Genomic DNA, 26,024 nt, shown 5'->3' with positions numbered 1-26,024 from the left:
TGATTCTTGTGGTTAACTATTTATTAATAGTTAATAATATAAGACTAATGTATAATTAATAGTCCTTTGAAAGCTGGATGTTTCCTCATGTTTTACTCCTTCCTCCACTCTTTCTTTGTGTGTCTGCACTAGAATTATTGTAGCACTGCTAGCATAGATTAATTTTGATGTGCGATAAAGCACAAGAGTTTCTTTGAAAAATACAATATAAGAATAAAACAGATGTCAGAAACACAAAAATATTTCTGTGAAATTTTCAAGCTTGCAACTTTCACAATGATTCCTTGTATAAAGCATGAAAATAGCTATTCCTAGGATCTGGATATTAATAAGCTACCATAGATGATTTCCTGTTGTTCATTTTGCAGTTCATTGCAGAAGGGAATGTAGTCTCACTCTTAAGGTTTGGGGTGAGAAGAGGACGTGTTCTGGAATTACTCCATTTTATGCTCCTCTGTTGCTGTTGGCATATCTTTCTCTCTCCCCACACTCATACTGGTGTTGCCACTAGAAATAGGCAGGACCAATGCCCTTTCCAGTTCAGCTTTCTGTATTGCCTGCATTCAACCAGGGCCAGCCGACCCACTCAGGTGGGTATCTCGTACCGAACCACCCTGACCCAAACTCTTCAAAGTCAGTAGAAAATATTCAATCAATTTCTGTGGATTTTTGGATCAAAGAGCATAATCTGTCAACCTGCTGAAAGCACATGTGCCACAGCAGTAAGAGGGGTTTGATCCACGCTACAGACCTTACTCAAGCAAAGCTGATGCTGAGGTGAGAAGACCTTGCGTGAAGGAGGCCTTGAGCAGGCGCATCAGGGCGGCCCGCAGCGGGAAGCATGTTCAGAGTGGCTGGCGACCGCCTGCCTGTGACAAATGACTCAGTGTACTATTTTTGATTCAGCAACAGGAGAAAGAAACGTGATACAAAGCTCCACACCCCCAAGGAGAACTATTAAAAGAGCAGAAGACGTTCTGGAGAGGCTCAACATACCACTGCCTCCATCATGCTCTTAGCACTGCTGGTTGCTTACAAAGGATGGTAGGCTGCATAATTTTCTGCCTTATGCTGCCATTTTGATACATAATGTAGCTTTAAAGAATCATCATATGGGAATGACTGAGTTTGATACTTTTTGTCAAAAAAAATGAAACTTCTCTAGCCATTTTTTGTCACTTGCATCTGTCAGCCCTTGCTCCTGACATATTGAGTTTAAATGCAGATGGCAACTCTACGAGAGGTTTCCTAGCTGTCTCCTTCAGTATAAAGCTGTGGAGCTGATCAATCCCATCTGAACTGGGTGGCCAAGAAGATGCCTGTATTTTACCCAGCAGGACCAGCCCCTCCAGTCGTGTCTGGCCTTTTGTGTTGTAGGGATAAATAAATTGCAGCGGGCCTTTATGTGTGCTCTGCTCTGGTTGAGGTTCCCAGCGAGACCTCAGCGAGAAGTCAAACTGAGAAGGGCAACCATGTCTTTGTTTCCACCGCTTTCCCTCTCGCGGCTGGTTTCTCGGCACTGAGGGGGCAGCAGCGAGCATGTGCCCCTCAGGAAGTAACATGACCTCCCAAAACCTAAGGCAGCATTTGCCAAACATTCCAGAGCCAGAAAAGAGCCCAAAGCTCTTGCTCCCATGAGCCACCCACCAGAAAAGCCTCTGTGCAGTCAAGGGGTGTGAGAAACAAACCGTGCACCCGGAGCCAAGTGCCCTTGAGCTTTCTGTAACTTTCTGTACATTTGCATAGTTTTTTTTGTACATTTGCTATTTTAAGTGGCTACTATCTGTTTATTCTTTTGCATTTGTAAGCATAATTCTGGTGAAAAGACAATAAGCACAGCATATAAATAGCATTGTTGTTGGTGTTATTAGTCATTTTGATCAGTTATGCTTAGAGTTAAGGCACAAAGAGTGCATCCCAGGTCAACGAGGGTAATAAGAGTCCTTGACTTCAGCGAGTTTCAAATCAGGTCCCCCATGTTAAATCCTGGGCCTGTAAATCCAAGCAAGTTTTGCCAGGGAGTTCATCAGTGCCAGGATTTTCCTATTAGGGTTCAGTACTCCGAGGTCAAAGAGGCAGGCAGCTGACCCAAATAGCACCTGATGCTGCCTTTGCAGCAAGAATGAAGCTGTTCCCACGTTTTATGTTAAATGTCTCACCCCTTCCCCTCCAGCAGCCTCTGGGTGTGCCTGAGTCAGTAGCTCTGCCCCTCCTCCAAGGGCATTTCTGAGCACCCTCTGCTTGTGGCTGGGCCCTTGCATCTGGTGGGGGTCAGCTTTGCCACAAAGCCAGTGCTTTTGTCCCTCACTTCTGCTGGCTGTGACCCTCTCTTCTTCCAGCTTGTGAGTAAAATCTTGTTTTATTTTTTCTTCTTTGACCTGAGAGAATATGGCTCTTGTGCATATTGGATATGCCTATATGCTGCAATGTTGGAGTGACTGGAATATTTATGTCTTGGTTTGAGGTCATTCAATCCTGTTTGTCAAGCTCCTGCTATCCACTGGTGAGGGCATGTGAGTAGCAGGGACAGTACTTTCAGCATCCTGCCTCTGGCTCAGATGGATTTTTCAAGTGCTGCTAGCTCTGCTTTGGCTTTAAAGCTGGGGGGGGCAAAACTGGCAAGGTAATACTGCTTTCATGGAGGAGGCGGGGGGGGGGGGGAGCAGAGGATCAGCAAGATGAGTAGGAATAAGATGAGCCCATTCTTCTAGCAAAATGTATAGATTTTGTTGGAGCAGGTAGTGCCCTGAGACCAACTTTATTCTGTGAAGCAGTGGTAAGTTTTGACCTGAGGGTAAAGCGACCATCCTCCACAGCCAACACCAATAATACTTTACTAACATGATTAGCGCTCCATAGGCATGTTGGTCACTGAAAAAATGAGGGTAGCTTAATTCAAAAGAACAATAGGTTCAGAAAACCTGGGTTCAGAAACCACAGGGATACATAATACTTCCTTAGGACTTACCTAGAATTACTGTTTGTAAATAGATGTTTTTCTAAAGGCAATAGCTGTATCTTTAGAAACATCTCTGTAGGAAATAGCTATTATACTCTTCAAAACTTTCTTCTGTCAAGTGTTGTCTGGACATCCATAGCTGAAATCTTTACACTTAAAATCTATCTGCTTTATTACATAGATGCATTTGATATATGTATAAAAAATTAGTTGATGGACAAGATAATTTAGTTTGTAAGATCGTTCTTTTGTGTCTTCTTTTTTGTTGCTGCAAAGCTGTTACTCCTTTATTTGATTTTTTCCCTACTTTTTCTTGGCCTTTCATTTTCATAGAGCCTGAGAAGTATCTCCCTTCTGTTGTGTTCATGAAAAGTCTAAGAAATAAGAGAATTAAAAACAAAAAAAAAAAGCCAAAAAAAAAAAACCCACAGCATGCCATAGTCAGTCAGAACTCTTAAATTACAATATTACTTTTCAAGATGTCTCAACAGCATCATAAGTGTTTCTACTTTTATGTAGTCTTCTATTTTGCACATTTTATGCAGATCTTTCCTCACTGAAGAAAGTCTGTTATCTTTGTTACTTGGAAATCAATCAAGTTTTAAAACATAGGTTTCTTCAAAAGTTTCATCTTCAGTAGAAACCTCACATCTGATCCTATATTCTTTGCTTTGTTTTTCTGTTTTGAAAGTTACGCAGGAAATGAAACCAGATCCATCCTCAGAGTCTGGGTTTTTTACTTCTTCCTCAATTGGGAATAGATCCTTAAACCAGGCAACAAAAACCACACTGCCTCTATTCCTTCCAGGTGCACAGCACTGAAATGTTACATCCTCACCAGCCTGTGGATGCTCAGTAACGCACTTTATCTTCAAAGTGGTGGCTGCCTCTTGATGAGGACTAGAATCTGTGTTTTTTAAAAAGAGAGTGAGAGAAGAAGATAAAAGTCGCAGCACCATGTCATGTTGGCATGGTTGTGTTCTACCATTCAAATGGTAATTTTTCACATTTCACTGATGTCCCGTAACACCAGATAACCACCAGAAGAGACAGTGGTATAGATAAAAGACTCTGCCTGCTCATTTCCCTTGTTTGCACTTGGCCTCAGGCAGGCCCATATGTGCGACTACGGTGGGCTCATGGGTCTCTGTGAATTTCTCCATTTGTCTGGACTGCTAGAGATCCCTCACTGCCTCCCTCAGGTGCCTTCTGCTGCAAAAAGTCTTTGTGTAACAACTACTAGTGTTAATATGTAGACAAATCCTCTGTATTAGCGATGGTCAATACACATCCTGCCTATTTCTGCCCTTCTATGCAAATTAAGAGCCTTGTAGGAGATAATAGGCGTGAACTTACTGCATAAGCCATTCTCCCTCTTCTCATACCTTCTGATAATGTTTGCCTGGTGAGGTGAAAAATATGCTCTGGATTGTTGTCATTAGAATGGCCTTTATAACTTTGCTTTGTTTTAAAAGTAATTCTTACTCTTCAAGGGTTCTGTGTGGCACCCATTTGCAGTCAGACACGATTTATTAGCAGCCTTCTTAAATCCTGCTACAAAGTAGGAAGAAATACAATTTCTTACAATAGTAATCTTATACTGACTTATTGTAAAGGGAGCTAATGTATCAATAGAAAAATGCACAATCTTGCATTTAAAAAAGTAATACCAAATTTATACCACTCTGCAACATTTTTAACAGTATATTCTCATTCCATATTATTTAGCAATCACTGGTTTTCACATTGGAGTAGTTTCTCTGTGAGTCAAAGTATGTTAAATTCAATAGATGTCTTTTTACTGACTTTAATTAGAATTACATTCTCTGAACTGCATCTAGACTTTTAAAGTGGAGTGCAGGCACTCACATCTCACTTTCTGAAAGAGCTTACAACAAGCACTGGTCAGCATTAGCTGAAAGGTGTGAGTTGATCCTTAGTGAGTTACAAGGGGAAAGATCTCTTAGTTAATTTTTGAAGTTTAAGGATTGGCTATAGCTCATTCAGTGCATAACTGGGATAGAAAACTAGATAACTTCCACATTATTCTGACATACAGAAATACTTATTTAGAGGTCTAATCTTCTTTAGATAAGACTCCAATACCTTTAATAGCTTTGAGGAATATCTTATGCCATTATTCAGCCATACTGAAATAGGTTTGAGTATTTGCAAATTAGTATGCAAACTCAGACTATCCTTTAGCAGATAACAAACCAAAAATAAAACAATACAATTTACCTGCAGGACTCAGCAGAAAGGCTCTCTCTACACAGCACTGAGTTGCTGGATGAATAACCTCACATCTTATTACTTTAATATTCTCTGATGCCTTTGTAGAAACCTGTAGTTTGCTCATGCAAAAATATAATCCATTTTGTCCGATTTCAGTTTTAGTAACTTGGTTGGTTTCAGATAGCTCTGTCCAGTCTTTATACCATATGATTCTGATGTCCTTACGTACAAAATTTGAAATGAAAACTTCAAGACAGGCAGTCTTCTTGGCTATGGTTTGTGAAGGAATTTTTCTTATCTCTGAGACAACAGGGGACTTTGCTAAGAAAGAGAGAAAGGTTTGCATTAGAAAGATGCTGCGGTAAAATATTTCTGGGCCACTAAACCAAGACTGATAAATAACAGAAAAAACTGCAACAGAATGAAAAGTATTCACCTGCTTGTCTTTGACTCCTTAGCACCTGTTTTTAGTAACATACTATACACACATACATACTGAACATACTAAAATGAAGGAATGTTGCCCTTCATAAAAGGGTTCTTTCTGGCAGCAGGAGTAAGACCTGCTGTATCTGACACCTCTATCAACATGACAGCAATTAAGCACTTGTCTTAGGTGTGCTATTTTCAGCCCACTCACCTAGATGCATCACTTCCACTAACTAAAATATTGTTACTTGTTTTGCTGCAAAATCAGGTTAAAGAGAAATCTAGTTCTACATCAAACTAATTGAGAAGTAAACCCCAGACAAAATATATGTACAGACCTTTCTTAGTACAAGAGCTAAAATCCCTATTGCTTTCTGCCCACTAGCATTTTACAGCAGGATAAATGTGAAATTGCATCTTGTGGCTCATAAAAACACCTTGTTAGCATTAAAAGGGAAAGTCTTGCTCTCTTCTATTCAAAGCTGTGCCTTCTTCCCTATTTCTTAGCTCTCTCCCCTGCAGCCCACGCTCACTCCAGCACCCATCTGACTGCATGGTAAGCCAGTTTGATTTGGTGGTCTCACTATTTGAGCAAAACAGTTGGCTTAGTGTGTGATAAGGCCAGTGCCAGAGCTAGAACAAGAGAAGTGATGGGAATGTATGGCTGGGTGGCAGAAAGGAGAAATAGAAAAGCTAAGGAAGGGAAGGGAATTCCGCCTTCCCCCCCCCCCCCCCCCCGAAGCTGTCATATTGACCCAAGTCATTACACGTTAATGTCATTATACATTGTGTTTTTTATTTGCTGCAAGGACAGAGAAAGTGAAAATGCTTATGTCAAATAGGGTATCTCCAGGCAAGCAGACTACTGGTGGAATGGCTGGATTAAATATAATAGAAACCCAATTTTTTGGCACTTAGATTTTTACCAGCCATTTTACTTTTAGCAGATTTCATAGTGGGGAATACTTCTATACTTTGAAATATAACAATTCAAAGAAATCAAAAATCCAAGCTTAAATTCAACCTAGATTTTTATCAGTTTTTTTGAACTTCTGCAGGGCTTCTCAGGGGCTGAATGATACCCCAAGTGCTCATATCCATTGGGGCACTATATGGACTAATTCAATAGCAAGCTACAACCAAGGTTTCCTGGAGCTGTATCATGTTTGCAGAGTGACTCAGAAATTATACCTTCTTGTCCCAGCTGATTCTGTGCACCTGAAATAATTATTTTCCCCTTAGCTCAATCTAATATTGCTCTGTGATGCCCTGAAAGGACCAATAAACTTGTTATACATACCTGGAAGTCTTAAAAATATATCTTTTGTGATGGGTTTTTCCAGGGCTTCATACATTACTTTGAATGAAATTTTTTTGCCAAACATGGAAGCTGTCGGTGTTATTTGAAGCACAGAGTTTAGGGGCAAGGAGTTACTTGAGTTGTGCAGTAGCTCTTGTTTGATTACCTCCTCTTCTAGTAACTGCTGGAATTTAGTATCTTCGGGACAGAAATCACTCACTTTACAGAGTAAAGACGAGTTCTCCATACTCTGGCTCACTTGGACTAAGGACAATATCTGTAACTTTTGGAAAACCTATACATACAAACACACACACAAAAACAGATGTTGTTAATGCTAGATAACCAGAGAAGGATGTGAGAAGCAGGTCAGACTCATTTATTTGCTTCTTTATAGCCTTGTTCATTTATATAGTTGGGTGTTGAGGAATGCAGTAAGTAGGAGAAATAATGATCTCTTGACAGCTGAAATACAACAAACTTCTTAGTATTTTGTTGTTGTTCCTTATCAGCCCACATAAAGCTCTATGCTTTTCCAGCAAGTCTATGGGTATAAAGCTGGATGGCCAGGAAATAGCTGCACTATTGTCACTTCAGAGTAGACTCTGACAGTATGATTCATGATAGACTCTATGTAGTTTGAAAGGCAATGTCTTCTCTTTAGGCATTTTGAAGCAGACCAAAGAAGAAAACAAAAACATGCTGCCCAAAGCACATGTGATGAAACAATCACCTTTCAAGTTGAGAGAATAGGACTTTCTTGTAGTACTGCTGCAATGTGCAACTTCAACAGTGAACTGTGCAGCATGGTCGTCTTGTTTAGGTGTAAATGTGACTTGGCTTTCTTTGTAATAAAGTTTTGTTGCCATCAGCCAGGGACCTTGTGTTTTAACTTCAGCAGCTGTGAATCTTTCAAAACCTCTCATCCAGTATATCTGACAGCATGCAGGGAAGAAACTTGTCACCATGCAGGATAATGTGATAGGCTTTCCATACTCAGGGATTTGGGGTGTGCACACAATTTCTGAGATTTGTGGTTTGCATACTGCAAGTAAAACAGCAAAAAGAAAGAATGTAACATTTTCACAAAGCTGAAAGAACACTGAAGCAAAAGAGCAGATTTTTCCACTGTGTTTCCAAACATCTGTCTGTTCATTCTCAGTGGCATGATAACAGTGACTATATGAGGAAGGTTAGATGAAGACAGGAATGAAAACCAGAGTAATACTGAAAGAGAGAAACTCAAGAGGTGGAAATTCTGAGAATCTCACAGAAACAGGAAGTACTACTTCCAGGGAAGTGTGTTCTATTTACTAGTATGTTCTTCTAATTTATGTAAAAAAAGTTTCCAGGAAAAACACTTTGAAAAATTAAACATGTCCTGTTTCTGTATGATAGGGTGTTTTTGATGGTGGTGTTGTAGGTATCAGAGGGAAATAGTTTTTAAAAACAACTGCACGGATGCAGTTTTGTTTAGAAATCTGACATCAGAAGAGGCATTTTGGTAATAAAATGGGATATTCAAAGAAAATCTGAAGGAAGAAATCTAATGTGCTGGAAAGAAAACAGGATGTACTGATCCTAATCTAGACCAGGTATAGGATAGATAGTTCATACCTATACCTGAGAGAGACAGCCTCCCTACACACAGACAACTTAATAGGATTGCTCAGGTGGTAAAATCATAGTATGGGCAAGGCAAGATGTATTTTTAGTACGTTTGCTAACTGAAATTGACCCTGGGTGCCCAAATGCCAAAACTGTCTTGTATATTCTCACTTTTAACTGCGTTAGTTAAAGTGCTGAAAATTACACCTGTCTTCCTAATGTAGCCACAGCATTAAGCTGAAATTTATCCATGGGTAAAGCTTCAGCAACAGTAACTTCTTTTTTATGCAATTCTCTATGGCTTTAGTAGTGCCTTTGACTTTTTGCCTTGGATTGTCTCTATTCATCTATGATGAACTGCTGAGTGTTATAAAGTGACAAAGGGATGGCAACTGACCTTTTGAAAGAAGGCCATCTCTGTTACAGGTACAGAGATTTCATGCTACTAATGGAAATTTAATAAAGCTTTAACTTAGCCATATTTTCAAGCTGCCAAGCTGAGTCTTTGTAGTGGTGTGATCCTCTGAGTTTAGCTTTGCACACAAATCTTTTCCCGAAATCTTCTATGCTGGGAATGACTTCTAATCCACTGTTGCAGAAGAAAAGCCCATCCGAACCCTTTGTCACAACACTTGTGAAGGTTCCTTCTGAGAGTTGCTCTTCATCTTTATACCAGTGAAGTTCAATTGTTTCAAGAAAGAATGAATGGGCTCTGCAAGTTAGAGTGAAGGACTCCTCAGCAGTTGGCTTGTCTGTAGAACACTGCACTGAATCCAATGCTATTGGAGCTGAAAAGTAAATCATCAGATTAAAAAAAATGTTTTTTGGAACAATATATGACCCAGTGCTGTATGCTGCTAATCACTTTTGTCTCAGATACTGAGCACCATGAGCCAGAGAGAAACCTATCCTAGAAACCAGTGAACCCTGTTTTATGTCATGCTCATCTCATAGGTACTTGATACCACTTTCAGGATGCTGGTATATTCTGGGAACTGCAGAATGGCAGAGATCTTATAGTTCCAAGGCACTTTTTATGAGCCTATTTATGAGTATGCTTATTAGCACAGGTTCAGCACAATTTGGGCTATTAGTACACAGCACTTATAAAACAACAGCTATTTTATAGGATGTTTTATTGCTGCCGTGTGGCTCTAAAATGAGGAAAAAAAATTAAAATGGTTTGGGCACAGGTTTGCTCAAGGTACTGCTTTTATAATTCTATCCCAATATAGCAACCCAGGCAATCAACTGGAGAAAAAGACTGGTAGTGGTCTGAGCTCTACAGCCACTAAAGGAATTTGGATGAAGTTATAATATTGGTGACTAAGGGAAAACATTAATTACAATTACATATGTCACCAGCATTTTCAAAGCTGAAAAAGCCATTCCAGGACACCAGTAACTGATTTTAAGCAGATTAAACTAGACCCAGCTATTACTGATACAGTACAAAAGCTCAGTGGAATGGGTGGCGATACACAGTAGGTTATACCTGATCCCTGAATGTAAGAGAGGATTGATAGAATTAGATTTTATTATCCTAATTAGGAGGCTGCATTCAGTCTAACAACAAACAATTTTGAATTCTAATATTTTAAAATGCCTGAACCAACTTTCCCCCCCCCCCCACTTAAATCTTAGAATTTCATTTTGGTAAAATAAGTCTGCATCTAATATCCTTATTTTCATTAAATACTGTCTTATACTGTAGAATGCCTGTCTTCACACAGCTCAGCTATCCCAAACTGACCTAGAACACAGGCAATAGGAAAAGGATGGGTGAAAAAGACTAAATGCACCCTATGCAACAGTGAAACTCACCTCAGGAAAAAAACCCCAAAGATTTATACTACATACTTCATTAATCACTGACACAGCAGGAACAGGAGCCCATCCATTTCCTACCTACTACAAGTTATCACCTTTTTCCTGAGCAATAAATGAAAATTAATAAAATAGGGTTAATATGAACAAACATGCCAGATTAGAAGAACAATTGCAAGTATTAACAGTTAATTGTGCTCCACCTAGGATATAAAGTAGCTTCCCTCAGTATACTGCATCCCCCAAATCCTACTGCCTGGTCTGCACTCAAAGGCAACATTTTTTTGGCTGGTTTCCTTGACACTTAATGCCATAGTAAGTGTTTGAAGGGTATTTGCTGCCTCAGTTAGAGGTCTCCTCACTATGATCTACCAGTGTTGGAGAGGCTAAGTGTGCCTGTGGGGGAAATAACTGCAGTACTCAATTCTCCAGCAGCTAGTTAGGACAGCTATGTATGAAATATGTAGTATTATTAAGAAAAATTCTGTATGCCCACATAAGAGTAACTGCTTACTCACGTGAGTGTCTGGGGCAGAAGAGATGACTTTTTGAAGACAAAGAACACCCATCCTTTAAACAGTGAGCAGAAAATGTGAGAGTTTAAAAACGGACACTTGACTTGAAAAATTCTGTTTTAATGACAGCTGTAGCCCTATCATAGTAAATCCAGACAGCTACTGTCTTGCAGAAATTAAGCAATACCGTTACTGCATGGCAAAGCAGCTTGCTTACCTATGACATTGAGTGGTGTTGTTTGTTCAAGAGGATGTGATTTGAGTGTGTCACAAATAACTTCAACTGAAAGCTCTGCCTTGTTATGCTCACGTGTGTTTGGAGATACACGAAGAGTGCATGGAACAGTGAAAGTGCCATTTTTGTCTTTTTCCACATGCATCTGAAATTTAAAAGCCTTCTGATCCTTTTGATCCTGTAGGGGAATTGCTTCCTCTCTTTCAGCATCACATTGTACACTACACCAGGAGAAAATTTTCACCTTTCTCTCTTGTGGATGCTTTAGATAAAAGTTCATGGTTATTGGTTTGGGACAAAAGCCCATAATACGGTAAGTCAAAACAGTTTCTTCCAGATGCTTCACTTCTAAGCTTCCCCTGAATGGTATTATTTTTGGAGGAACTGTAAGGAAAAAATGGATAAGTTCATTTCTAGATACACACCAAATTACAAAGAATAGCAAGAAAAAGAAATGAACACTAATCGTTCTCTCTACTGCATGAACTGCTTGTAGTTTTCAGTCTCGATAATATCCATGCTGTCAGGAGGTGCTTTGGAGAGCCCTCAAAGCATAGCACAAAGCTCACGTCCCTCTTGTTTCTGTGTGGGCAAGTGATGCTATGCCAGATAAGGTCATCTCTGCTGCACTGGAGATGCAGCAGCAGGCTGCCATCTGGGTTACCAGGAAGGTTTGTCCCCTTCCTCAAGAGCAACGGGCAGGTGAAGTCCCCCCCTTTCCAGCCACAGGGGCATGAGGTGAGCCAGTAGCTGTGACACAGAACAGCCAGGAACTGACTTAAAAAGTTGCCCAGCTCGTAGGGCAGACTGCAGTCAGCTCCTGGGCTATGTTGAGGAACTAAGTGCCAAGGGGACAGGTATGCAGGGAGCAAGCTGCCATGCATCTACACTTGGACAGAGGTGAAGGACTAAGGAGTGGTCATTCTTCTCCTTCTGCATTTACACAATGCAAATTGCTGTCTAAAATAACCTAAAGTCTGCTTTTTTTTTTCAATTCATAATATATGAATTAGAAAAAATAGTTCATTCACTCACTTTACAAAGGCTTAGACACTATACTGCAATACTGTGTAAACAGATTTTGCTGCTTTATTGCTTAATGCATGTAATTCAGATCCCTTGATTGAAAACTAATTATTTAAATAACTTTCAATCCACCATTGTTGCCAGACCTGTCACTGTATAGTCAGTTACAGCTAGCCTTTAAATTTTCTTCCACATGAATTTTTTTGTAAAAGTGATTTAGATGTGCATGTGTATTGCTATTTCTTCTTAATAATAAAGAAAACACAGCATCAAGCAGTTAAAACTTACCACTTTAAAGTTTCTGCTGCTGATACACTTGCATGTGGAAGTGTGATGTTTATTAGCCACTTTGAGTAAAATTACATCGTATCAGTTGGTCCTTTTGTGGAAATAGATGAATATAGTGCATTCGATCCTAGCGCTATTCTTGTATTTCATAACTGCCATGTTGCAGTTTGTTTCAAAATGCTCTGTGCACACTGAGTACACCCCTGGTTTTGTCTCGGAGAGCTTGAGAGACGCATAAAGCATTTAGGATGTGTCTAGACTGAAAGATGAGGTGTGAGACACATTTACGTGGGCAGAGACCAAATCAACACCACGCTGACTGCTGATCCCCTTGGTCATCATCAAAGCCTACTATTGCATGTGCAGTCTGAGACAGCAGCGAGATCTGTGCTGGTTTGAATCCAGCCAACACAGGTCCTCAGTGCCACATTGGCACACTGATAGCTTAGCAAGCTCTGCCCTGTCTGCTGCCACCAAAGTAGTAAATGAAAACATGTGTTTTAGGTAAACAGGAACAAAAGCATGGGAGCACTGTCTTTGGGAGCTGTGGCTAAAGATGACAAAAGTGGTAAGGGGTATTCCAGTGCTGGCTATAGTCACCTGGTCCCTCCTATCAGCCTTAGAATCAAAGCATTTGCAAAAACTGAGTTTTCCATGTAGAAGTCATTAGCATAGTACAATCCTTTAAAAACTACTTACGTGGGTTATAAAGCTTAATGTACAGGAAAGCAATCAGCCCAAGCAAAAAACAGGCCACTATTGATGCAATGACAGATCCAGCTAAAGTGCTGATATCCAACTTGGGAGCTGTGATTAATAGGTAAATTAATAAAGACAATTCTGAGGACACTGTAGCAAAGCTAACTGAATTAAATCTACCCATCAGGATAGATGACTGGCTGGTTATTTTTCTTGTGTGAGTACTGGAAATACAGTAGAAAGTTAAAATACAGCCAAAATTATTTATATTAATATAAATTAAAAGGTAATACAGATATATTCAAATATTCAGAAACAGTTAAACTGTATCAAACCATGATTACTGGGAGAACTTCACTGTAATTAGAGGACAGTGTTTCTTAAAAACTTGTATTAGCAACACATCAATGACTGACAATACAAGTGTATGGAAAAGAGTAACAGCTCTTTGGGGAAAGATGGCTAGGGCAGTATGCCTCAGTGCTTAAAATAGTCGAACTTCCTAAAGATGTTGAGTGTACAACATGACTGAGCATAAGACACTCAAAACAAATGTGGCATAGCCCCCTAAAGAACACAAATACCTGTGACAGTCAAGGTAGCATCCAGAAGTATGATGTCAGTCAATGATCTGTGGTTCACAACACATCTATAAATGTTTCCATTGTCTTGCAAAGATGGTTGCACCCTTAATTTGCTGGTGCTGTTAAATGTGCCATCATCGTTTTCGACAGAGGGTTCTATACAGATATCTTCTCCTCTCACAGTAGTAATCTGATTATCCTTTGAAATCTTAATCCACATGATGTCAAGTGAATGTGGATATGTCACATGTCAAGGTCTTCTCCTTGCCACTTTCTACTGTAGCTTCATTTGGATACAGGCTGACAGATGGCTGAGCTGTATGGAAATAAGCATCAGTAAGGTTGTTCATTTTCATGGATACCCTAACTTTGTTAGTCATCTTTATGCATGTACACCTACTAGCTGAATCTTGGATATGTGCAACAGAGACATAAAGGAGCTTTTAAATTTAATACATTCTCATAGGTGAGAACAGAGCAAAAACCTATTTAGAATATAAATAGCATATATGATTAAGTTCTTCATAATTTCTGTAATACTCAGGTTTCCTAAGAGGACATTTACAGCATTGCCTTTCCTCCTCTCTTGCTTAAAAAAAAAGAAAAGAAAAAAAGAAAAAAAAAACACTCATAGAAAGTGTATTTAGACTGAGAAGTGTAAAACTATTGTAGTAAGCAATGTAACACTGAACATAGACAAGTGAACTACAGATAAAGGGAAACTTCTTCAATAAAAACTTAAGGCATGTTTTGACCACAACCTTTCATTCCGCCACCCCAGCTCTTATTTTTTTCAGTTTGGCTATCCATTGGTGATTACTCTTCCCCTGAAGCTTAGGAAACTGAAAGAACTAGTATCTCTAGGCTGGCTTTGACCCACACACCCACTTTTTTACCTTTAGAATTTCAGGAAAAAATGCTATTATCAAATGACTTACCAACTACCTCCAAAGAAGCTGTTCCTTGAGCGTCATCAGGAGTGACAGTGACTTGGCATCTATATAGTCCTGTTTCCTCCAGCTGTATTTGTGTCACAAATAGGGCAGCATTGCCTTTTTTTATTTCACTCTCTAACATGTAAGATCCAACTCAAAAAGGACGGTGGCTTCCAGCTATAAATGTAAACAGTATTTTTTCCTGGTCTGTATCTTGGGTTTTTAAATACCAGGTGATTCTCATACTGTTGATATCCAGCTGTGGTGTACTGTACTCAGAGATCAAGCATGGTATAGAGATACTTGTATTCAGGAAGAACATCACTGGCTTAGTGCTCATTTGCACTTTCAGGGTCTCTTCAAAAAGGAAACAGCGTATTGTAAGAAATGCATTTAAAAAAAAAAGATTTCTTGCAACTTGGCAGCTTTTATTTGGCTCTTGAGGGATAATTCAATTTTCAATATCCTATTTCATTATGCCACCACTGTTCATCCTTCTCCATTTGATTTTAAGCTTCTGAATTTGCTTTTAAAAGCGCTCTGTAATCCTTGTCTTAGACTCCCTCTAGTGAAGAGATGGTATGCAACAGGACATGTGAGAAATCTTTCTGTATTATAATACATGTTGTATCACTTCTTAGCGGTACTAAATGCATTGGCAAGATCTGCACAGCTTGTAGTATAGATTTGAGCTCTGGTACATAACTCAGTCACAGAAATAGCTAGTCTCTTTTTGCAGCTGAGGAGGTTTCTATATAGGTAAGGTTGCATGGTACTCCTCTTTCATGGCTGAGTAATTCACTCTTAGCTACTATACAGGCTCTGAATTCTTGCAGCGTGGTAGCGTTAGATGATTTGTGTGGCAGAGGGCTGGCTTGCTCCTCCATCCTACTTCTTAGTGTCAGAGCTAGTAATAAGAGCACTTTAACTTTTGTGCTCCCCTAATGCAGTACTAACAGCAATAATAAACTAGTGGGGGATATGAAATGAGATACTAGGGGGGAAACTGTGGGTGTACACCCATACCATCTTCTAGAACAAAGAAATCATAACTCTGTGAGCAGTCTCCTGGAAGATACCTGTGAGAAATTGTGTTGATAAAATGCACATTTGGGAAAATACAAATTGTTTAGAGCAGAGACCAAATGCTGGTCACCGTGCAGACACTCAGGCTGACAATCTCTTGAATTGATGGAAAAGGTACAATGTGCAGAGAGCTTAGTTCTGCAGCGCTGCTCTACCCATGCATTTGTCACTCAAGAATATGCCAGGTTTAGCAATCTGGGTGTCTCTGGAAAAAGTGACCTGCCCTCACTGTTGTTGTATTTTATTATATAAGGGGGTATCCAGGCTGCTGTTCAGCACAGTATTGGACAGTATCATTATAAAAAGTGTATGTCTGGCAAGTATAGCTTTTAAGGCATTAAAAAACACTACTGTAACTGTTAGCAAATGCCCAAACTGTTTACAATCTGGATGTATAAATAATAAGACTTAAGCCAGTTCTGTATTTCCCATAACATACAAAATAAAAATGCTTACACTTTCAGAAACACAATCAAAATAAGTTAGTAAGTTTTATTGTGTTTTCAGATGGGACTCATGTCTAACTACCTCTTAATTTCAGTAAGTGATAAATATTTGAAGATGTATAACCAGAAAATACTTTTCAGGCCAACCTAAATGATAGAGCCTGGCATCTACCATCTATTTTTCCATAAACCACAAAAGGACACTCTATAGCCTAGAGCTTAATTTCTTTACAAAATGTCACCACCATATACCACGTCTTTCTTATTCAAGATGCATTTGCAAAATGCAAAAGTTTAATGTGGCTGGATGTAGCATCATATCCCATGGATCTCCTCAACAGACACATTGCCACAGCCATTCTGGTACCCTGAAATAGCTGGCACCTACCTTTTGGCTTCAAAAGCAAAATCTGTAGGCAAATACAAAATGACCTGTAGCAAAATCTGTTACTAAATCTGTGGGTGCTTTGCCTTTCTCCCCTTCACCTTCTCTGGGATTTCTGGTTTGAGTTCGAACAAACAGATTGACGTGGTGTTATTGTCATGAGTTGGCAATGCTGCAGTAGTAGTTTCATTAGTTGGTTTTCTATTTTGATTGAATTCAGAAAATTGAGTATTTAGGGCTGTGTGTGTGTATGTATATGTCTATATATATATATAATCTTATATATAATACCTAAATGCTCTCTCTCAATATATATAAAGAACTCTTACACATTTAGAAATAACAACTGCAGTGAGGCAGCAGGCTCCAGGAAGAACAACAGATACTTAAATGTTTTTATAAACTTTTTTTTACCTCTTTCCAGAAAGCAAAGAGTAGAGGGTAAGAGGAATGGTCTCTAAGCAGAAACATAGTTTTGCTTATGGACAAGATCTAAACCCGGAAAGCTTTCCCACTCTCCTGGTACAGTCCAAAGTCTGCACAGCCTTAGCTCTCTGACTCTGCTTGCTCACTTTCCATACAAACCCTGCAGCATAAAAGAGAAACCAAGCACAGCACCAGGAAAAAAGATTTCCCATCCCAGAGGCCCTGCTGAGAGCAGTTCCGGCAGGGGGATTGGCCTGGCCCAGCCCAGGCTGCCTTACCGGCTGGCGGGAGCCCACCGCAGACCCACAGCAGCAGCCAGGGGATGGGGCGCTCCATGGCCCGGCACTGTTGCTGCTTCCGCTGGGCCCAGGGGTGGTAGCAGCAGGAACACTCCCTCCTCCTCAGCACTTGCCTCTTCCCCGCCCACATGAAACACCATGCCAGACGTCCGCCACTGAGCTGAGTTTCAATTTAATCTAGTTAAAAACTAGTCTATACAAAGTATGAGCAGGGCATTTTTTTTCTACAAATATTGCACCGGGGGATATGAATTTGTACAGCATTGACCAAATCTTACCCCTTCATCCTTCTGTCGAAATCCCCCAAACTAAACGTCTACTACTTTTAGTCTTGGGACTGATGTCTGTACAGTTACATTCAGTTTTCTTGCAATGGCCTTATAAATGAAAAGCACAGCAAACCCCGAAGTCCCTTATTTATCTTTGAAAATGGAAGAGGTAATAGCTTTCTACTTCCTCATTTGGCTATAAGCTTAGTTTAATAATTTCAAAACTTTAAAAAGCTCCTGAGAAGTCAGTACCATGGTGGAAACATGCTTTAAGTGGATAATACTTTTCAGTCTGTTTTATGGAGGAGAGTACCCAATGAAAAGAAAACATCATCACTGAAAACAACAAATACATTACATTAACAAGCAACAAGTCTGCTAAACATTTCATGTATAAGCATGACTTTTAGCACATTGCGTAACTGCTAAGGCAGGTGTTCCTGATAGTGACGGAACTCTTAGTTAAATCACACTTCAAACTTAATTCACAAAAATACTTTGTCTTTACTACACTCAGGCAGAGACCTCCATTTGCGTGGGCCTGAAGAATGGTGCTCTTTTGCCATAGAGGAGAACAAGATGGACGGTATCAGGTCAAACTTGGTGTTACACAGATCAGACTTGTAGAACCCATCTTTTGAGGGTACATCACTCAGCCCTTGCTATCTATGCAGATGTGTAAAGCAGGGAACTATTCATGTGAAACTTTGGAATTGGGTGGAGAAGCGTGAAGCTCTAACTATCTCAAAAATATTCAGGCAACAAACTCTTAAGATTTATTCAGTAGGAGTTAACTGTCATCGATGACTGAAATTGTGGTGACTTCCACATAATTTAGGGCAAAAGGTTGTCAATTTGACTGAACATTTGATTATTGTTATAGATCTGATCACATGATTTAGAGGTTGAAAGACTGCCTTTTTCTACTTCTACAAAATGACCGGAAAACCTGTAGTATGTATTGGTGAAGTACAAGCTTACTAATTAAACACTGACAAGAACAACATTTAGATTTCAGACAGTTGAAGGAAAAGTGCGTGCTGTTTTATACTAAACACCCCTTCATGGCTACTGACATGTAAAACTAATAACTTTTGCTAATACTAACTCACGATGAAATGACAAGTGAAATTCCTGGCTTCTCCCAAGCAGCTGCCACAGGCTCACCTCTGACGCTCACTACACCATGGAGAGAAGAAGCTGAGTTCAGCACCTAAGACAAAAGAGTTCTTTAGAAAACGCTGGATGTTTTCAGGGGTTGGATACAGGCAAATGGGTTTAAAAAGGATATAATGCCTATCTTGTACAGCAGGGAGAGAGACAGGTTCTTACAATCAAAATACAACAGATGTTGCACTGAAAACTTGAGCTGGGCAAGCACTTGAGAACAGATACTGCATTACATATAATGATATTTGTTACAAAACAGACATAATATGAAAAAAGCTATTTGTATCGTAGAAATGCCTTCAGACCAAAGGTTTCAGTGCTTTATTCTCTACAAACATCTGTATCATTATTCCTCTGTAAAAACTCACAGGGGATAGGGGAGATGGCAAGGCTTCCCCTTAATTTTTCCTGTGATGTTTGAGTAACTCCCCCTCTGCTTCCCTCCTCACTGTGTTCTTAATTATCAGCCTATAACCCCACTGCCAGGGCAACGCACTGAGAAATTCTGTTACAAGTGAGAATAATATCCCTTGCTAATTAAGTCCAGTGGATGTGGCTGTAACTATGTCGGGGCCTCTTAGCAAACAGATAAATCTGCAGAAAGAGAATTCAGCCTCCAGAAAAAGATACAATCAAATTGATGCTAGAATAGCAAGAAAGGACAAATGGTGGATACATTAGTTTGAGAAACCAAATTAAAGTGTTAACCACTGGGTTAAGAACAAAAAAAAAAAACAATGGTAGAAGAGTCTAGTTGTGGCTTGAGCAGTATGAATACCACCAAAAAGGAAATGGAGCATGACAATTAACAAGATAAGGAAACAGGATCTATCCTGGCAGTGAATTCTATTATGCTGTGTGGAGAACAAGAATATGCTCTGTCCTGATGAAAGAAGCATTAAACACAGAAGGAGGATGCCTAGCTGCTATCAACCAAAACTCTTCAGAGTTGAGAAACTTCTTAAATGTAAATTCAAAATGTTAGTAATTGCCTCCTACCTTTCTTCAGTTTGCCTAACATATTCAAGCCTCATTCCGAAAGGAGTATCTTTCCATAACAGTGGCTTGCCTCCATTTCTTGCCTCAAAACCCAAATGAGCACCTTTCATGGCACTGTCAGCAGTTAGCCACAGAATAGGAAGGAAATACAAAGGATACTTGCCAAGGTGTGTGTGTATCAGTTCAAAGCCAGAGTTACACAATCAGAACAATCCATGTTTAAAAACAAACAAACAAAAAGACCCAGAGGACAATCACACAGGTTTTCTACATCATAGTAAAACCCACAGGAAAAGCAACTGTTGTTTTTTTTTTGTAAAATCTTGGTTTACAGTATTAGGGAGCTATTCTGGTTCAATACCAAAATAATACAATCAAGTAGCACCCCTGTTATAGGACACGTCATAAAACTGTATCAACTGCTGAAAGACTAATAAGCATTAATAGTGAGACTCTTAACAGTCAAAGAATCATATCTGAAAAGAGCTTTTTGAAGCACATGGTGCATTTTGAAAAAATCAGGTATTATCGCAGGAGGTAGGATAATCTGTACAGAAAAGGACAATGAGTCCTGTTCTGTTTTGCACAATATTTCCATCAACATAATCTTACTTGACATGCAAAATTTTGAGATCAGCTGGCACCTGATGAAGGAAACAGAGACAAAAGTACTGTCCCAAGAGCCAGCTGAATAGTCAACTGCCACACAGAATTAATTATAACAAGGAGGATGGTTCAGATCAATACACCAGAAGTACAGTATTCCTGTCGAAGGCTTACAGTGAAATTCTTAGGCTTCTGTAAACATGAAAAATATTCACTGTTCCACATAATTGTGGTGGTTAAATTTTAGAAAGTGCAAATTTTCTGTGATTAAGCATGCTAAGTTTGATTTTTATTTGGCCTTAGAGAAGAAAGGGGATGGTAGTGCTAAAAAAGGTAGACTTTTATCTATGGTCTTTAGTTCCCCGTATTTTGCTGCTCAGCATTTCTGGAAAGAGTTTCTACATAAAACAAGACCTAATTTAGTATTCAGGCCAGGTCCCTGCTGCTTCTCTGAGAAAATTTTGATTCATGGCTAACTACCAAATGGCAGCTCAGCCAGCTTTTTGTAGAGTCCAACAGCTCAGTCCCTTGGCCACAAAAACCCTTAGAATTGGTAACTTCTTTCATCTCCTCCTCCACTATAGCCTCTAAGTGATCCCCTTGTTGCCTTTCTCAATGATGTATTTGAGATAAAAATAATTTAAATTAGTGATTCAAGTCTGATCAATATTTAATTTATAACATTCCCAAAGAATTTACAATCTGGGGAAGAAAGTGGAGAGTTCACGGTTTCACTCTTTTTTTCCCCCCCCCCTTTACCCTCCCCCCAAAATAATGACAGTATAAAGTTGAGGCACAAGTGGTTAAGGGTGAACTTGAACATGATCAGTTCTAGCAGCTGGTTCTTGAACATGTCCTGGTGGTAAAGGCTGATCACCTCCTGCAGGATGGCTTGGTGCATCTCCAACTTTGTGTTCCCCAGCTGTAAAACAAGAATAAAACCTCTGTAACTTCTTTATTAAATTAACCCCAAACGTGAAAAGTCTCTAAAGGAAAGTTTCTAGTGTAGGGACAGTCACACAAGAACTTCTACTGTTGGTTTGTAAGTGGAATCAAAATTTGTATACATGACTTGCAACAAAATCAGAGCAAGACTGCCCTAAACACTGCGTTATTTTAATATGCAGAATTTCTTCTTGGATCGCTAATTGCTTCTCCTCTTTGTGAAATGTTCTGTTCTTCCTGTTACTGACATAACATGTTGGCTCTCTGGAGATCAATTTGTTCTTTCTAAAACATATTCCTTATTTGTGAAACCTTTAATCCAAATGAGGGAAGCCAGAAGAAATAACAACTTGCTCCTGTATTTTATTCCTCACTGTGTCAACAATACTTTTAATGTTTTCCACTTGCCTACCTTGGAATAATGCTAGTTTTTATAGATTGCTTGCAACCATGTTTCTGTGTTTCCTTTGTTTTGTTTTTTTAAAATCATCCTTAGTGTAGCTCTCTAGCAGCCTAGAGCTTAGACATATTGGCTCTCTGGGTCTCAGTAACTCAGTAAATGAGTAGTGGCCATTTGTGGCTAATATAATTAACATGTGCAATACCTTATTAAGTGACTTTGCAGAAAGGAATTTTTTTTTGCATAAAAAAAACAGTGTACATTTGTTAAGAACATTATTTGTTACAATATTGCCAGTATCAGATGACGTATCATTAGTCCAAGTCCCAGTCTGCTATTCCACATGGTATTTTCACTGAAGTTCTGTATGTGAGGCTCTCAGAACTAAGTATCATAAAATGAGATTAGCCACAGGCAGTTTTGAAGTAAATGAAAGACGAAATGAAATCATTCAAATTTTTTTTTTTTTGTGCTGTTCACAAAACTGAGTGGCTTACAGATGGAATTTCAGGGTATTCAAAGTGAGCTGTAATCACTGACTCTAGCAGTTAAGTTTGAACTCCCTCTGTTTGCCCTGCAGGAGCAGTAAAGAACATCAGTATTCAAAAAGCTGTCAGGATACAGCCCAAGGCCTTACGCCTGAGATGAATGACAAACTTCTTGTGCTGTAGCACTGATGATCTTAGCACACAAACATGGAAGCCAACAAAGCTATATTAGTTTCAACCTTTCTAGAGGAGAAAAAAAGCTAAGTTAAGATGTATGGGAAGAGCAAAGTCCTTTTAAAGCGCACAGGAAATATGGACAAAGCATTAAGGATAAAAACATGCTGGCTACCTGTCTGGTTTTTTTTTTTTTTTTTTTTTTGGACATCAAAGAGTAAATGCAATGATTTATTATGTCTATCCTTATCTTCTTCGGAGGGAGTTGGAGTAATTGGTCTTTCCCACTGTCTAAAGCTAACTTGCTGTGATATCTTGTGCCTGGTTGCTGACAAGTTGGCCACGGAGCCATCGAAAGCATTTAAATGTGTACATTTGTTCTGCAGTCTGAGACTGGGACCACAGTTTGGGATTACAATCTGCAACACGAGAATAAGCTAATGGAGACATAACAAACAGCCTAACTGCTGATAGCCATGAAGTGATAGTGGAATCAACCTCAGCTTTTGTGTAAATATCTAGGATCAAGAGCAAGGCTGTTCAACAAGAAGGGAAGGATACATTACTATGACTTCATATTCTTGGTACTCAAATCAGGTATATTACAGCATGTGTGCACAAGGCAAACTACCTCTAATCCACCTGGATCTTTGTTGGTAACATAGCCACAGAACATCAGACAGGCCTGGTCACTTTTATGTCCCGTTTCTTCCCTGGATGCTCAGAAATCCTAGATATGCGAGATCTCAGTATGTTTAGACTGACAGGCATAATGCTTGCTTCAGCAAACTGCAGTCTTTCTACCCATCTGATGCCTCAAGTTATGCAAGAGTGAACTACTTTTTTTTCCTATGGACTTCAAATGACTGAGATTTCAGAAATCCTTTAGAAAAATTCCATACTTCCCTCTTAAAGGCAGCTTAGTGAGCCTCTCAGATATATTTTTAATGACTTTTACATTGGAGAATTTATTTTAAAGTTTGTGTATTTACACAGAAAAATACATACGGGGTGGGAATTTCAGCTCTCCAGCTGGTCCTGCAGGAGGATTTCCTTGCTGTAGCTTCTTTTGTTCCATCTGTTTTACAACCTGGTAAAAAAAATAAAAGACCACACTTGAAAAACTTAACTACATCAAATTCTGATGTGACATAACTGATTACACTTAAAAGAAATATATGCAGTCATTATGTGAAGTCTTTGTTAGTGGGGAAACTACTGAGTTGAGATGCTTGCATTGTTTGCTATAATCTGAAGTAATAATTACATTTTGCTGCAGTAAAATTAGTTTAGAATTCAGCTGATGCTCACATGAGAAATAAACAATGTAGAGTTAGGGGCTGTTGTGATCCTTTACAGTTATAAGGATATAGAAAAGGAGAGAATCCTTCTAGTCTCTTGAGTGTACCTGCTGAAGCTCTTGCTTCTGAGCTTGCAGCTGGTCATGCTGCCTCTGTAGCTCTTCCTTCTGTTTCTGAAGATCTTCTGCCTTCTTTCTAAGTTCATCTTCCTGCTGAGAAATATGACTTTCAAATTCCTTTAGCTCCTCCTCAGTGAAAAGCTGCTGTTGATCCAGCGTCTGCAAGAAAATATATAGAGACATGAATACTTACACAGAATTGCACATCTGTTTTGATTATATTCCCACTGGAACTACAATTAGCTGGATTCTACACTCCTTCAGACCCTCAGAATTTTGATCAAATGACCCTCAATTTTGATCAAATTACCCAGACATGACACTGTAAAAGGTTAGTACACTTTGTTCTGAGTAACAAGGAAATGGCTAAATCCTACTACAGATTTGGAGTTAGGGAAAAAGATTCCTCTTGTTTCCAAATAAGCTGTTTTCTTCCATTTAAGGCGATTCATAACCAAAATGTCCATTTTGTGTTTGAAAAGCATGTGCAAACGAGCTCTTCTAGACTCCACACGGTGGCGCAACACCTTTTCTATTTGTGTGTGGACCACAAAGATTACATCTGATTTAGTCACACACATACCAAAACAAGATTAAAAAAAACCACCAGAGGTCGGAGACATGCCATTTGATTTCCTGGTTTTAGAGTGATGGTAATAGTATAGTATGTTGCACTTGGAACACATTCTCCTTACCTCCCAGCTATCTGGCTCCAAAAATTCTTTTTTCTCTGTAGCTCTCAAAAACTCTTCCAAAGTTACTAGCCGGTCCTTGTTGACATCCACCTATTTGAAGCAAAAAGTAAACTCAACCTAAAGGATATTTTTTGGTGGAAACAATATTTAATTTCATTATGCAAATGTCTTCAAATTTAACCATTTCATTTCATTTTGAAACAGTCCAATTTTAAAAAGAATGGCTGCAACATCTTTAAAATTTTTTTTCCTCAAAAGTTCATATAATTTAACAAAAATAGAAATAAAAATCGAATCCTCATATTTTACCTCAAAACTGATTGGCTTCACTGGAAGTACTGTGTGTGGTTACAGCCCCAGCTCTAATAGAAGCATACAGTTTGGGTTTTTCTTTTTTTTTCCTGAGAAAAAATGTTGTGTAATTTTCTGGTAACAATTTTGGAAGCGTGAGTGAGAGTAAGCTCCACTGTTGCATAGGGAGGATTTAAAACAGCGGGGAAAAAAAAATTGTGTCAGAACCCTTTACATGGAAGGGAGGAAATGCTTTCCTTCATGACTAATAGGAGTCCAGGCTTGCTGCATTCCTCAAACTTAAGGAATATAGCTAAATATAGAAGAGGCACAAGTGAGAAACAGTGGTTCAAAACATCATCTTCCTTTTCCTCTGTCTCTAAGCTGCACACCTATGGAAACTAATAAAGATATTCACTGTCACAGGTAATACCTTGAGCTCTCAGACCCTTTTCTGAAGGGGCAAAAGCTAGTTACATGAAGGAAGGCATTGCTCTGCTCCCTCTTCCCACACCTAATCTTATCCATTTTGCCAGGACAAAACAGCACATTTAGGGTGTTCTCTGTTTTACACAGAATTCACAGGGAATTTCTATTAAATCTGAGAGTATTTGCAAAAAGGGAGGCTACAGCACAATTCCTCCTCTGGAAATTTATAAATAAAATCTCATCAGCAGGTGCTTCTATCTAAGTATGGGGATAGGACTCAAGGACTGTAACTTTACGTGAATCCCAGCACAAGCAACATTTAGTATGACGAGTCAGTCCCTTCTGTGGTACTTGAACAACCTGCAGGAGGACTGACTGTATTTGTTTAACAGAGGAGGAAAAGTGCAGCTGCATTAAATGTTAGTCCATACCTCATTCATTACATGCTCTCTCATCCTCAGCCTTTCCTCTTCCATTTCAACCATGTCATCCTCTTCATTTTTGGGGTCATAGACTTTTTCCAGCTGAAATTGAAAATTAACAAATGACAGTCTAAAAAAAAGGGCTGCTCCTTCAAATGACAGAGCATATTTAGAATAGTAATGTGAGATATTGCTAAAGAAGTTGACCATCCTTCTTCTTTAATTCACATATATATGTATCTCTTATATATTCATATATAATATTTTTTAGCATTGAATTTAAGAAACAAGTGACCCTTTCACTGCTAAGGATGAAGTTTTCAGTCAGTTCATGTGGACTGTTCTAATTTAAAGCTGTAGACATTACAATAACATTCACCTTGACATTATCTGAGCCTACGTTTGAATCAAAGAGTTTCCACGTGCTATCTGGA

General features: G+C 39.1%; 2 protein-coding genes across 2 annotated transcripts in view; both read right to left on the bottom strand.

Moving 5' to 3' along the window:
- Positions 1-1,843: 1,843 nt before the first annotated feature.
- On the bottom strand, positions 1,844-17,413 carry NCR3LG1 (natural killer cell cytotoxicity receptor 3 ligand 1). The gene is given in 8 exon segments (XM_064513132.1): positions 1,844-5,515; positions 6,924-7,218; positions 7,657-9,319; positions 11,091-11,492; positions 13,706-13,947; positions 13,949-14,021; positions 14,620-14,997; positions 17,262-17,413. Coding segments are annotated over 6 exon segments (1,578 nt in total). The 5' UTR covers position 17,413; the 3' UTR covers positions 1,844-5,515; positions 6,924-7,218; positions 7,657-8,987.
- A 3,565-nt stretch (positions 17,414-20,978) lies between these two features.
- The window catches only part of NUCB2 (nucleobindin 2), a 28,061-nt gene continuing 23,015 nt past the window's right edge, over positions 20,979-26,024 (bottom strand). Inside the window, exons 9-13 of the mRNA XM_026104481.2 lie at positions 25,600-25,692; positions 24,449-24,538; positions 23,742-23,912; positions 23,342-23,423; positions 20,979-21,248 (exon numbers count right to left, since the gene is read on the bottom strand). Of these exons, the coding sequence (XP_025960266.1) occupies positions 21,130-21,248; positions 23,342-23,423; positions 23,742-23,912; positions 24,449-24,538; positions 25,600-25,692 (555 nt within the window). The 3' untranslated portion in view covers positions 20,979-21,129. The remainder of the gene's footprint in view (positions 21,249-23,341; positions 23,424-23,741; positions 23,913-24,448; positions 24,539-25,599; positions 25,693-26,024) is intronic.

Source organism: Dromaius novaehollandiae, chromosome 5, assembly GCF_036370855.1.
Source record: "Dromaius novaehollandiae isolate bDroNov1 chromosome 5, bDroNov1.hap1, whole genome shotgun sequence".
In the NCBI taxonomy this organism is placed as follows: domain Eukaryota; kingdom Metazoa; phylum Chordata; class Aves; order Casuariiformes; family Dromaiidae; genus Dromaius; species Dromaius novaehollandiae.
This window is presented reverse-complemented; position numbering and strand designations above follow the sequence as displayed.